At 47.2% G+C, this 14,140-nt stretch overlaps 2 protein-coding genes across 2 annotated transcripts in view; one reads left to right on the top strand and one right to left on the bottom strand.

Moving 5' to 3' along the window:
* Positions 1–391, bottom strand: part of LOC311340478 (phosphatidylinositol-3-phosphate phosphatase MTMR7-like) — a gene marked incomplete at its 5' end in the record, with an annotated part of 4,159 nt that extends 3,768 nt beyond the window's left edge. Inside the window, one exon of the mRNA XM_084465363.1 lies at positions 368–391. Coding sequence (XP_084321489.1) covers positions 368–391 — 24 coding nt within the window. The remainder of the gene's footprint in view (positions 1–367) is intronic.
* Positions 392–2,535: 2,144 nt separating this feature from the next.
* The window catches only part of LOC311340477 (uncharacterized protein), a gene marked incomplete at its 5' end in the record, with an annotated part of 38,377 nt that continues 26,772 nt past the window's right edge, over positions 2,536–14,140 (top strand). The window contains 4 exons of the mRNA XM_084465362.1: positions 2,536–2,598; positions 2,928–3,053; positions 12,416–13,366; positions 13,541–13,807. Of these exons, the coding sequence (XP_084321488.1) occupies positions 2,536–2,598; positions 2,928–3,053; positions 12,416–13,366; positions 13,541–13,807 (1,407 nt within the window). The remainder of the gene's footprint in view (positions 2,599–2,927; positions 3,054–12,415; positions 13,367–13,540; positions 13,808–14,140) is intronic.

The following is a 14,140-nucleotide window of genomic DNA, read 5'->3' as shown; positions in this document are numbered from 1 at the left end:
GTGTGTGTGTGTGTGTGTGTGTGTTGTGTGTGTGTGTGTGTGTGTGTGTTTTGTGTTGGGGGGGTTGACACGCCGTGGTAAAATGGAGGTCCCCCGAATCCCGATGCACCGTCACTGCTGGGTGTATATACCGAGGGTCCATAAACTAAACAACATCGTTATTCGTTCGATATAAATCTCATGAACCTATGACACTGCGATGTGGTTGTGGTGTCATAAACGTGTAGTTAACGGAGGACGGGAGGGACTGAACGGGATGTTCCGTCTATCCTCATGAGAGGAGGAGGGCCTGAGAAGGACCGATGGAGGGAGGGAGGGATGGTGCATCAGGAATGATGGAGGGATGGAGAAGACATACAACACCTACCTTGGGCGTCCGGATGTGCTCCATCACCAGCACCAACACCGACCCTGCTGTTTGGAGGATTATGTTCCAAGGGGGGCTTTGTGTTTGACCGCAACGCGTTTAGATTCCGTATTCCAGCGGCATGTTCTTCACACGAGAGAGCTGCACTTTCATTCGTTCTTGTTCGTCTGATTCGATATTTAACCGTCGCTCGTTGATCTCTGCATCTCCGGCGTGTTGTGTGTTGTGTGGAAGAGGGGGTGTATATATTGTGGTGATGGAAGCCTTCGGGAAGCGCTCTACAACAACACAAGGTGTGTCGCATAGTGCGCCTGCGCGGCACAAGCCCCGCCCAGCACAGCCAGATTTTATTTTATATATCAGATATAGGCCTACAATTCAATCATTTTTTAATTGTCTTTTATATATATATATATTGTTTAATAGTGTTATTAATACACTCATGTAATATACTTATTGTTATTTGAATGTAGCAGTGGAATGTAACTGTTTACCCAACACTACTGTTGCATTCATCTTGTGAATGTGAAACTATTATTCACATAGATTCACATAAAACATTGTTTGACTACATACTCGTGTTCAACGTTTTCATTTGTACTTTGTCATCGTGTCAGTGAGTTTCGTTGGATTTATTAAGGAAGTGGATGTCACGCAGCATGATTTACGTGCGATTTGCGTGTCACACACACAGACGATACACACACGCATTGCGAATCAGAATGTGACACAACCACCGTGGCAGTTTCAGGCCTCACGTCTGGTGGTCATCCAACACCCCGTCTCCCGTCACCTGTTACTATCACCAGGTCATTTACCACGTTAACTGTCTCACTATCGCCAGGTAAGTTACCACACTGGTTGGCTGTATCACCAGGGCAGTTACAACACTGGTTAACTGTCTCACTATCATCAGATCAGTTACTGGTTGTCTGACTCACTATCATCAGGGCAGTTACCACACTGCCCTGATGATAGTTAGGAAATTGTTAGTTAACATGGGCATACGGTGCATAATCTAATTACGTATATGCTGATTTGCATAAATACCACAACAGCTCTTAACATTGGGTGAAGCCAGGTGAAAATGTCTAGTAGAATCTTGTTGACATATTACAGTAAAAGACTATAGAGGTAAACAAATGTCACCATAAGGGGCAGTCATTCAAGTTCCACTCAACTTTCACTAAACTGTCACTGTTAACTGTTATATGTCAACAAGACATTTTCACCTGGCTTTACCCAATGTTTAGATCTGTCGTGGTGTTTATGCAAATTAGCACACACGTAATTAGATTATGCACTGTATGCCCATGTTAACATACAATTTAAAAAAACTTGTAATACATTTTTGTTTGTCTTGATGTAAGTAATCAACTCAGTAATTTCCATGGTAATATCTAAAGGTTACATTTTTTACCATATTCATGTGAGAAAAATTATGAATAGGCTATATTTTTCCAAACTTTCTCCTAATGGGATTCTTGTGGGCTTTTTTCGCCATACTCAGGACATATTGAGGATACAAAATCAGTTGAGTTTGCTTCTGTTGCAATTTGTTTGACGGTTTTTCATAAAATGACTATGAAAAAATGACTATTAGGGCTGTTAGGGTTAGGTGAGGTCAAGTTTGGTATATATATATATATATATATATAATATATATATGGTTGGTGGTAAGGGTTGTAAGGTTAGGTTTATGGTTGGTGGTAAGGTTCACTCAATTCTTATACAGGGCAACCTTAACAGACTATCTTTGGTCTGATAACCAATAATCAGATTAATCAGAGACGTATTGACCTTATTCATTACTTCCATTCATCCCTGGTTCCTCAGTTGAAGATGAGCAGGAAGTAGAAACCATGAGGACTCCAGCACCACGTGGTCATCACACGCCACTCGGTTGTCTTTCACAATCACCCAAACAAATGAATGACTTATTTCATTGATCTCTTCCCTCCTGATATTGCCCAAGTAGCCTACTGACCCTTGACACGCTTCAAGTATGACTGCTTGATTCCTTCTTGATTCTCTGAGACTCTCTGAAGCCCTATAATGTCCGCACTACATACAGTAGTTCACTATTGAGGGAACAGGCAGTACGTTTTAGCTGTCTGAAACCCAGGTGGCAGCAGGGATCCCTGCGTGTCTGGCCACCGTAGCAGTGGATGTGGACACAAAACCTGGTGCTCCATCTGGACCAGACTGAGCTGCCCCTCCTTCCAGGAAAGGTCTCTCCCTTCCATGACCTCTCCATCAATGTCAATAACTACGCACTTATTGTATGTTGTACGTCCTGACACTTAAAAATAGTGCTTAGCATTGTGTAGCATCTTACCCGAGCTATCTTTGTTGTATACGGGGAATGGGTTAACCTAGCGATTGTAAGTGCTTGGCACTTGGTTCTATGAACATCCTTACTGTACCGACGGCGATATATTGTTTCTCTTTCTTCTGACAAATGTACTTATTGTAAGTCACTTTGGATAAAAGCGTCTGCTTAATGCCCTAAATGTAAACGTAATTGTAAACAACTCTGTGACTCGGCTGGCCCGACCAGGATCCGGGCGTGAGTCTGGATGACCTGCTGGCCTTCGCTGCCAACATCGGTGCATACCGCTCCTGCAGATTCATGCTGCTCAACGTGAAGGGGATGGGTCCGTTCCTCACCCAGAAGGCCACCCAGGTTCTTCTGCTTCTGGCTCCTGTCTATCACCCGTCTAGACGCCACTGCTCTCTGCTGGCAGGTCTGCCTTCATGCAGCATTCCTCTGCTGCAGCTCAGCCACCATGCAGCAGCCCCGCTGGTATTCCGCCTCCCAAAGTTCTCCCACCCTGCTGCACCACTCCTCTGCACCCTGCAATGGCTACCAGTGGCCACCCCAATCAGGGTTAGGTGAGAATAGAATATAATTCTCTTTATTGTCATTGCACATGGTACAGCGAAATTGAAATGTCATCCATACAGTTTGATTCACAACAACAATTTAAAAAAAAAAATATATATATATATACATATATATATATATATATATACGAAAGGTAAAAAATATATGTGTAATAAATAAAGATAAAATATACAGATAAATAAATAAAGGTTAGGATCATGGTTGGTGGTTAGGTTAGGTTAGTGTGGGTCAAACCAATCCAATCGGCTTGCTACTCCCTCACTTGGCGGGACCCCAGCTGCCACTCAACAAAATCCAGATTGTTTGCAGTCCTGGCTCCACAACCCTGGAACGAGCCCCCCACTTACACCTGGACACTGGACAGATGTGGTAAGACTGGTAAGTTTCTTTAGACAAAAGCGTTGGCTAAATACATCTAATGTAATGTAAAGCCATGCACTAAGATACATACATAATTGGCTAGTTGCATTGTAATAAGTCTCCCAACAGAAAATATACCTGACCGGAGAAAGGAAAATGCTGAGTAAATCAGCATTCATGTAAATCGGGCGATACGGCATTTCTTTCAATCGATATCATGGTGTCCTCAAAAGACCCTTAACATAACATCCCATATACAACCCTGCTCCTCCTGTCCGCAGCCTCACAGTCACCGCATCGAGGCGGAGTGTATGGCAGTTCTCCGTGTGGCCGGCCGCTAGGGGGCATCACACACCACCGTGGGACCATCGTCCATCGTAGACACACACCGGTGTCGGCACTCTTTCCCCATACACACAACGTTGGGGTTCTAATCGGTTATGGGGTAGTTTTGTGTCGCAGTGATTCTAGTAGTGTGTGACGGCGGTAGACCACACGACGGTGGTGTTTGGTAGTGTATTCGGACAGTACAAGATCGTTCCAACGGATGATATGTCGGCCCTGACGTCACGGCGCCTCCAGGTGAGGTGCTGAGTCCAGCACGACGAGTTCCGAATACCACGGGTAAAGGTTTTATTTTTCTAATCTTCACTTTGTATGGTTTTTCAATTGACAGTCTGCCGTAAGCAGTGTTACGTTTGATTCGCGTAGCCGCTACTTAGCAAAGAAGTTGTTCAGCGGTCTTGGTCGTTATCAACGTCGGTCTTCTTCTTCAAGTCTTCAAGTCTTCGTCAGCTATTCAAATGGAAATAAAGTTAATGTGTTGATACGCTGAAGGTGAAGCCCGTTAGCTCAGGTGGTTATCACGACGTGTGTGTGTGTGTGTGTGTGTGTGTGTGTGTGTGTGTGTGTGTGTGTGTGTGTGTGTGTGTGTGTGTGTGTGCGCGCGCGCGCGAGTGTTAATGCGCGTGCGTGTGCGTGTGGCGTGTATTAAGATCTGATCAACATTCCCACTACTGTACTGCAGCACAATCCGTGTTACATAACGGCCAACCCCCAGTACCCTTTCTGTCTGTTTGTCTGTCTCCTTGTCTGTCTGCCTGTCTGTCTGTCTGAACTCTGTACCCTGTAGTTGATATTATCATTCATACTGAATAGGGGCCAATACTCCATGAAAAGGTGTATCTAAACTGGGGAGAATTGAACTGCAGCGATGGTGGTACAGAATTCTACCAGGACATGACCTTTATCATATCAGAGAGAGAGAGAGAGAGAGAGAGAGAGAGAGAGAGAGAGAGAGAGAGAGAGAGAGAGAGAGAGAGAGAGAGAGAGAGAGAGAGAGAGTGTGTGTGAGGAGGCGGATTAAAGTTATGCTTGATGTTTAAAAAGGCAGCCAGTAGAACGTCTTAACTACTATTTAATAATGCTATTGCATGCAATGCTATTTGCATGCTATTATCCTCAATGAACTACAGTCAATTCAGAGTGTAAGAGCCGGTAGGGGTTAGACTTTACAGAGACAGGTCATTAAGGAGCAGGTAGGGGTTAGACTGTACAGAGACAGGTCCTTAAGGAGCAGGTAGGGGTTAGACTGTACAGAGACAGGTCCTTAAGGAGCAGGTAGGGGTTAGACAGTACAGAGACAGGTCCTTAAGGAGCAGGTAAGGGTTAGACAGTACAGAGACATGTCATTATGGAGCAGGTAATCGTTAGACAGTACAGACCGTTCATTATGGAGCAGGTATGGGTGAGACTGAGACAATAAAGAGACAGGTCATTGAGGAACAGGTAGGGGTTTGACAGAGACAGGTCATTAAGGAGCAAGTTCTACAGGTTCTACAGGTGGGGTTCTTCTGGTTCTGCTCAGAGCGGTTCACCCTGACAGCTAGACCTGCTGGCTGGGAGGGCTGCTGGGACGTGGATCTGATCTGATGTTGACATGAGTCCAGCTGACCCAGGGCGGCTGGAGTCCCTGCCGCTGTGCGTGTTCTGTGTGCTGCATCACGTGGACTAATGACCGGGCTATGAGTGAGATTAGCGCGCACTTGTTCTTCAGCGCACACGCACGTGTGTGTGTGTGTGTGTGTGCATGTGGGAGTGAGTGTGCTACATTACAAGGACTAATAATCTTCCACTGGAAGCGTTTGGCCCAGGCTGTTTTTTTGAGCGGTGAGGTTTCCATGGAAACCACTCTGCTTGTAGGATTGTCTCCAGGTCGCCACACGTCCTGCATCCCCCCGTCAACCCCCGTGTGGCCTCAGGCTGCTGGGTGTGTACAAGTGGGCAAGTGCACGTGGGCGAGTGCACAGCAGTGTGTGTGTGTGTGTGTGTGTGTGTGTGTGTGTGTGTGTGTGTGTGTGTGTGTGTGTGTGGGGTTGTAACGTGTTCGTGTCTTGACACGTGGTGATGCACATAATTGATGCAGCTATTATAACGTATTTATATGTATTCCATCAGTCCCTCACCTTTAGATTTACTAGTAAGAAGATAGACTATATTTAATTATGTATAGATATATATAACGATGTGTGTGTAAAAGCATCTCTCAGAGTCTCTATGGAGATCCACCAGTCCTGTGCTGTATTGCAGGGAGTTTGTCTACACACACACACCTGCACACACACACACACACACACACACACACACACACACACACACACACACACACACACACACACAGACAGACAGACAGACAGACAGACAGACAGACAGACAGACAGACAGACAGACAGACAGACAGACAGACAGACAGACAGACAGACACACACACACAGACACACACACACACACACACACACACACCCGTGCCTCAGGGTCTGTAGTCTGTCAGGAGGACAGAGCTGATAAAGGTTCTATTTAGGGGAGCCAGCCTCAGATAGGTTGAAACTTTAGAGGTACCGAGATACACAGCAGATGAACCCTAAGCCCCCTTAACCATCCACACAGCTCAGCACTTTGAGGAGGAGGCGCTGCCGGTGGAGCCAGGGGAGGGGAGGGGGAGGAGCAGGGGGGATGGAAAAGGGGACAAGTTCATTATTTGCTAAAGTTTTGATTATCTTGTGTTTTCACTGAGCTTCGGTGGACAGGTTGCACACACACACACACACACACACATACACACACACACACACACACACACACACACACACGTGTCACAAGACTTTGACTGGACAGGGTTTAAAGTTCGATAAACCAGTCAAAGGTTTTCCCATATCTCGCACAAACACACACACGCACACGCATGCACACACACACACACACACACACACACACACACACACACACACACACACACACACACACACACACACACACACACACACACACACACACACACACACATTTGTATGTATGTATGTATTTATGTGGGTGGTGTGGGTGTTTCTGTGTGTGTAGTTTTAATACCGAGCTGGTGGTCTGAGCTTTGTTGTTATGTAACCTTGGTCATGTGACCATGTCACAGACTCTCATTAATACATCTGGTTCCCAAGAACTACAACTGTGAGGTATAATATAACTGTTCCTTAGCACTCTACAACTATAAGGTGTAGAACTGTTCCTTAAAACTCTACAACTGTAAGATATATAACTGTTCCTTAGCACTCTACAACTGTAAGGTATAGAACTGTTCCTTAGAACTCTACAACTGTAAGGTATAGAACTGTTCCTTAGAACTCTACAACTGTAAGATATAGAACTGTTCCTTAGCACTCTACAACTGTAAGGTATAGAACTGTTCCTTAGCACTCTACAACTATAAGGTATAGAACTGTTCCTTAGAACTCTACAACTGTAAGATATAGAACTGTTCCTTAGCACTCTACAACTGTAATGTATAGAACTGTTCCCTAGAACTCTACAACTTTAAGGTATAGAACTGTTCATTTTGAACTCTACAACTGTAAGGAATAGAACCATTCCCTAGACCTCTGCAGCTTTAAATTCTAGATATCAGTTTGACAATATTTTACCATCAGTTTGACAGCAGCCTATGGAAACTGCAGCATCTAATGATGTGCAGAGGTTCACCTCCATCATCCCACCTCTCTGTCCTCTGCAGCAAATGAGATGAGGCCTTGGGGGGCCTTGCCAATAACCAATCAGTGGATGACCTGTCAGGTGCCCCCCCCCCCCCCCCCCCCAAGAAAACACACACACACACACACAAGTCCAACTGTACGTCTGTGTGTGTGTGTCTGTGTGTGTGCGTGTATGTGTGCGTGTGCATGACAGCACTGGAATGTGTTTTTCTCCTCACCAGACCACCACCCCAGAAATCCTTGAATCAACTTAATACACACACACACACACACACACATTCACTTACACACACACACTCACACACAAACTGGTTCTGGTTACTGCAGCATTGGCTCAGCTCAGACGCAGGCTCGTGTTTCAGAACCCACAAGGGGGCCGGACTCTCTCTCTCTCTCCCTCTGCCTCTACCCACACAATCTCCCTCTCTTTCTCTCTCTCACTCTCTCCCCCTCTTCCCCTCTCCCCCTCTCCCCCTCTCTCGCCCTCTCTCTCGCTCGCTCCCTCCCCGTCGGGATGAGGAGAGACATGAGAGTAGCAGAAGAAAGTTAAAGTCCAGAGCCCAGAGCCCTGCTTGCCTGTAGGCCTGCATAGGCTGGTGGTTGCAGTTTGTTAGCAGTAAGCCTTGTGCTAATGGGCTAACAGTGTGTGTGTGTGTGTGTGTGTGTGTGTGTGTTTCTGTGTGTCTGTGGATTGGCAAGTTGAAGCCAAGTGAGGTAAAGTAAACTCTTATCTAGGGTGTCTGGCTTATGATGGCCGTGCACGTGAAGGGACACTTATGTGAAGGGACGCGCACGTGAAGGGGCCAAAAAAAAGGTCACAACACAACCTTGACCCCTGCGTGGCGGCGAGAGGACGGGGGCCAGGCTCCTCTAGCAAAGCATTTGACGATGACGATGGTGTTCCCCTGCTCCGGGAAATTGTGCTGTTTTAATACGCCTCAGCCTGTGTTTTAGCGGGTCATATTTTCAGGATGGTCGTGATGTCACTATGGTGTTTGTGACATCAAAGTGTTTCTGATGTCACGGTGGTTGAAATCTCACAGTGGTTGTGAGTTGTGACATGAGTTGTTATGTCACAGTAGTTCTAACGTAAAGGTGGTTGTGATGTCAGCGTGGTTCTTGTGTTGTCACGGTGGTTGTGATGTTACGGTAGTTCTGACGTAAAGGTGGTTGTGATGTCATGGTGGTTGTGTTGTCAGGGTGGTTGTGATGTTATGGTAGTTCTGACGTAAAGGTGGTTGTGATGTCACGGTGGTTGTGATGTGATGTCACGATGGTTGTGATTTCACATAGTTGTGCAACACTTGGATTGTTCTGCAGTTACTCCAGTGTATATGTGGCCCCATATGTCATCATATGGGGCCAGGTTACCTCCCCTTTCTCTGCTTGGCCCTCCCAGAGAATTTGGCCCGCCAATGAGACAATGAGCTAGGACCGTGCGAGTGCCACATGTGTGTGTGTGTGAATACACACACTGTAACACAAGTGTTCTTTGTTATTTGGATAACCGTTCTGCATGCAGCACAATAATGCAAGCTTGCATTAAGCTCCCATTTGGTGAAAAGACTAGACTGCGTTGGGTTCTCTGAGGTCTCTGGTATTTCCACAACGAGACTCGTAGTGCGGGTTATCTCAGCCATGGTTGAGAAGGAATTGGGAACCGCGACATGGAGGAGAAAAGGATTGTTACCCAGGATTGTCCGCCGGAGCCCCACTGCCCGCTGAACGCTGCCTGTTGCCCGTTGCCCGTTGCCCGGGGTTGTCTCCCGCCGGAGCCCCACCCTCCACCTGGACCCGCCTCTCTCCTCCTCATTAGCATTTAAAGCGACAGACACAGAAACAGCGGTTTGTGGAAAGCTCATTGTGGGACTGGCACGTAGTGGCTGTAACTCTGCACCAAGGCTGAATTCCTTCAATGTCTTCAAGTACTGTATTAGGGGCCCACTAACACCTATATTAAAGCATCCGTAAAATAGCATGCCATGGGACCTTTAAGACCATGGTCCTGAAGAGGCGAGGGTCCAATACAATGACTCAGACCGTGAACCACCCCTCTCCCACTCTTTGCTTTCCCTTCTTCTGATGAGGTCACCGTTTAGAGATGAGAGCAGAAGCAGAACCTTATATGACCAATAAGGGAGGTTCTAACTTTAGAGTGTTCCAAGCTGCTCATTGGTTAAGGCATCTAACTCTGGAGCGTTGGATTGGTCAAGGGTTATGTTTGTTCGGCCGTGAGAAGGGCTCCGTCAGAAAAAGATTAAATCTCCAGTATTTACCCTAGGTTCTAGGACGTTTAGAGACAGGATCTCAGCCTCTCTGTGAAGCCATTCTCCCCGTGACGGCTTCACACTGGATATAATTTGGATTCATGTTAAATATGCAGCGCATCGCTCAGCCCTAAGTGTACATTATATATACTATATATCTCCTGTGACTCTGACACTGTTTGGTGATGGATGTAGCCCAGTGTTAGAGTAGAGAGAGAGAGAGACAGCAGAGGGGCTGGCAAGCATCCTTGCTACTTGCAGCAGCATCTCAGCGGTAGTACAGCTATCGCTGAGGCGCATAGCTGGTGCGTAACACCTCCCTGTCAGAGCGGACGTCACACTCGCTCTCTCTCTGCCTGTCTCTCTCTCTCTCAGTTTCTCTCCCTCTCTATCGCTCTCTCTCTCTCTCTCTCTCTCTCTCTGTCTGTCTCTCTCTCTCTGTGTCTCTTTCTCTCTCTCTCTCTCTCACTCAGTATCTGATGTTGCACCATTTCTGCCTCACTTGTCCTTCACGTAATTTTCACACACACACACACACACACACACACACACACACACACACACACACACACACACACACACATAACCACACACACACACGCACACACACGCACGCACACACGCACACACACAAACGCACACACACACACAGCAGCAGGGTTACATTTATCATCCTTACAGGCAGTTTCGAACTTCAGCATGAAAATTGTTTACAGATGCAGAAAACACACACACACACACACACACACAGACACATACACACACACACGTGGTGGAAAGCTGTATTGTCAGAGTAGATGACCTTCTCAGGACCTAGATTTATAAAGTACGTTTGTACTCCTACCACTAGAACAGTGTAGTGTTAAGGTTCTGTACAGCTCTTACTTACCATATTCTTAGATATATAGCCAGTTTACTATATAGTCTACTGTTAACAGACTGTGTTCTACTGTACCAGACTGTATTCTACTGTAAACTGACTGTGGTCTACTGTAAACTGACTCTTCTATTGTCTATCTCTTGTAACTTCTTGACAACTTGCTCTTCACTCTATCTTTCCCTCCTACTCAATTTATCACTCTCACTCTCTCTCTCTCACTCACTCACTCACTCACTCACTCACTCTTCCTCTCTTTCACTCACTCACTCATTCACTCTTCCTCTCTTTCATTCACTCGCTCTCTTCCTCTTTTTCACTCACTCGCTCACTCACTTGCTCTCTCCCTCTCTTTCACTCATTCACTCTCTCACTCTCTCCTCCTCTCACTCCCTCACTCACTCTTTCCAACAGGATCGCCTCAAGGTGCTACTGTTAATTCTGGGTGATTGAGACTTGTCCTGGTTTTCGAACGCCTAATATAGCCTCTCTATCTCACTCTCTGTCTATTTTTCTTTCTCTCTCTCTCTCTCTCTCTCTCTCTCTCTCTCTCTCTCTCTCTCTCTCTCTCTCTCTCTCTCTCTCTCTCTCTCTGTCTATGTCTCTATATTCGTCTATGTCTCTCTCCAAAAGAGGCTCAATCAAAATACATATTGTATTACATTATCAAAGTGACAGTCGTTTCCACTAGACCTTAAATCAAATTCATGTTTTGATAAGAAATGTTTGTAAAAATGTCAGTACAAAATCGATGTTGTTACGTACTGACATCTTGAGTTGGGTGCGTTAGGTGCGTTAGGTGCCTAATACTGAAACAAAATAATCCCCCCAAAAATTGCCTCCTAATAGGGATCACCTCTTGGTGTTGTCCTGGAGGGGGCAGTATAACTCAACGTTCACCAAATAGCTCTGCACACCCCTGCATTCCTTCACTTCTGGTCTGGAGCCTCCTCCCTCCCTCCCTCTCGCTTCATCATTGTTATTAAATAATGTAATGCCCCTACAAGTACATACATGATGTTTCTATGCAACTGATCTACAGAACAAAGTCAAACACCACTTGAACACATATTAGGCATTTATTCAACGAAGACAAAAGTCGCACCGTTCTATTTCTCACGTTCACGTTCCGCAGTTCAGAAACTGTTTTTGTGGTTGTGTCACTTTAAGCTTGTGGTGGTAACGTTCCAACCAATAGAAACACACCGTTGCAATAGTAGTACCCACTACAGCCAATCAAATCCTAGCCCTCTCACGTTGAGCCCGTCCTAATATCGGGTGTCACTTGGAAATACGTCATGTAAACACAAGACTCTCAGAGTGGTGCCCCCTGCCCCCTGGTGGTCGGTCAGATGCAATACACGACCCAATCAACATTTTTAATGCGTCTATTATATCTATATTCTTTGTTATAAATAAATTGCATACAGTTTTTCCATTCAATCAAAATCTAATAAAAATGTACTCATTAATACAGTTGGGACCACCATATGAATCAAAACAGTTGACTCCTTATAACATGCTCATGTTAACGGCTCGTGACGTGATGTGTGTGTGGGCTAGTAAAGACCGGTTCTATCCTCCCGTATCCTGCAGAGCGGTGGAGAGTCCTGCCAGAGCAGAGCGCTGTGGTACAGCGGCCCCCCAGGGATGACCGCCCCACCGGCCCCCGCCTGCCTGGCGCTGCGCCTCCACACCTCGGAGGATCCCAACGGCAACGCCTTCGCCGCCTCCTCCTCCTCCTCCTCCTCCTCCTCGTCCTGCTCCTCCTCTCTCCCCGGCGAGGCGTCTCCTGATTCACCGAGCAGCCCGAGCGGCCAGATGCTGGCGGTCGCCGTGACGGCGGCCCGCGGCCCCGAGGAGGACGGCGGGACGGCGGGGGCGTGGCTGGACGACGCCTCGCTGTCGGTCTACCTGGACGCCCACTCCGGCCGCACCTGGAGCGACCACAACCTCAACCTGCTGGTCGCCATCGCCGTGGAGACCCACCCGGGACTCGGTCGGCACGGCAACGACGCGGGTGATGACCTCAGCGCGGGGAGAGGCGGCGGCTGCTCCTCGCCCGACTCGGACGCCACGGAGATCCCAGCCGACGATGATGATGATGATGATGATGATGATGATGCTGCTGATGATAATGTGGCCTGCGAAGAGGAGTCCTTGTTTCTGTCGGTGAGCTCTGAGCTGTCTCTGGAGATGTCCAGTAGGACCCAGTCAAGCCCCCTTAGCGAGGGCCCTCCCATCCTGGGGGCCTCCAGCTGCTTGCTGTCCCCCGCCACCCCCTCCCCCTCCTCCTCCTCCTCCTCCTCCTCCACCACTCAGCATCCAGACTCCGGGCTATCAGAAGCTGCAGTGTGTGAGGTGTCTTTAAAGAGCGTCCCCCCGCAGACAGTGCCAGAACAGCCAAGGCAGGCCACAGCGCCGGTCTCCACAGCAGCTAAACCAGCCAATCCGGTGGCATGGAGGTTCAGGAGACCGGACCTGAGGAACATCAAGGCCAAGGTGGTGTCAAGAACCGCCCCTTCTGCAGCTAAACCGTCCAATCAGGTATCAGCAGAACTGCTTTGTATATCGTTACATTATAATATCATGTTTATTCACACATAGAATCATCTTTGTGTTTATAAGTGAGTAATAACTTTATGTACGGTAAAAGAGGTAAAATATATCAATATAAAAGATAAATGTGAACACCAGCTATTTGTAATCTATTGCCTACAGAGACCATCAGCCAATCAGAGAAGAGCTGTTCCAAGGAAGGAGGACGTGCGTGTCAGTGGAGAGAAAGGTCAAAGGTCGGCCACAGGCGGGGTCAAGGCGAGACCCTCGCCCTGCCGCTCTGTCCAATCAGAGGAGAGGAGGAGCGCTCCTATGGCCAACAGGACACTCTCTGGGTCCAGTAGGTCTGACCTGGGGTTTGAGGTCGCGGAGGTGCTGCCTGTAGCGAACGGCGTAACCAAGACAGCGCCGGACACGCCCCTCGGACAGGTGAGCGCTGCATTGATGACATCATCAGAAGGCTATATAAAGTACTAAAGTACAGGTTGTACCATACTATATTAATAGTATGTATTATACTATACTATTATTACTCATACTATTGTCATACTCCTCCTAGTCCAGTCTGGTTACAGTGGTCCTAGTCCAGTCTGGTTACAGTGGTCCTAGTCCAGTCTGGTTACAGTGGTCCTAGTCCAGTCTGGTTACAGTGGTCCTAGTCCAGTCTGGTTACAGTGGTCCTAGTCCAGTCTGGTTACAGTGGTCCTAGTCCAGTCTGGTTACAGTGGTCCTAGTCCAGTCTGGTTACAGTGGTCCTAGTCC

This window comes from Micromesistius poutassou (assembly GCF_964030765.1).
Source record: "Micromesistius poutassou genome assembly, chromosome: 3".
Lineage (NCBI taxonomy): Eukaryota > Metazoa > Chordata > Actinopteri > Gadiformes > Gadidae > Micromesistius > Micromesistius poutassou.
This window is presented reverse-complemented; position numbering and strand designations above follow the sequence as displayed.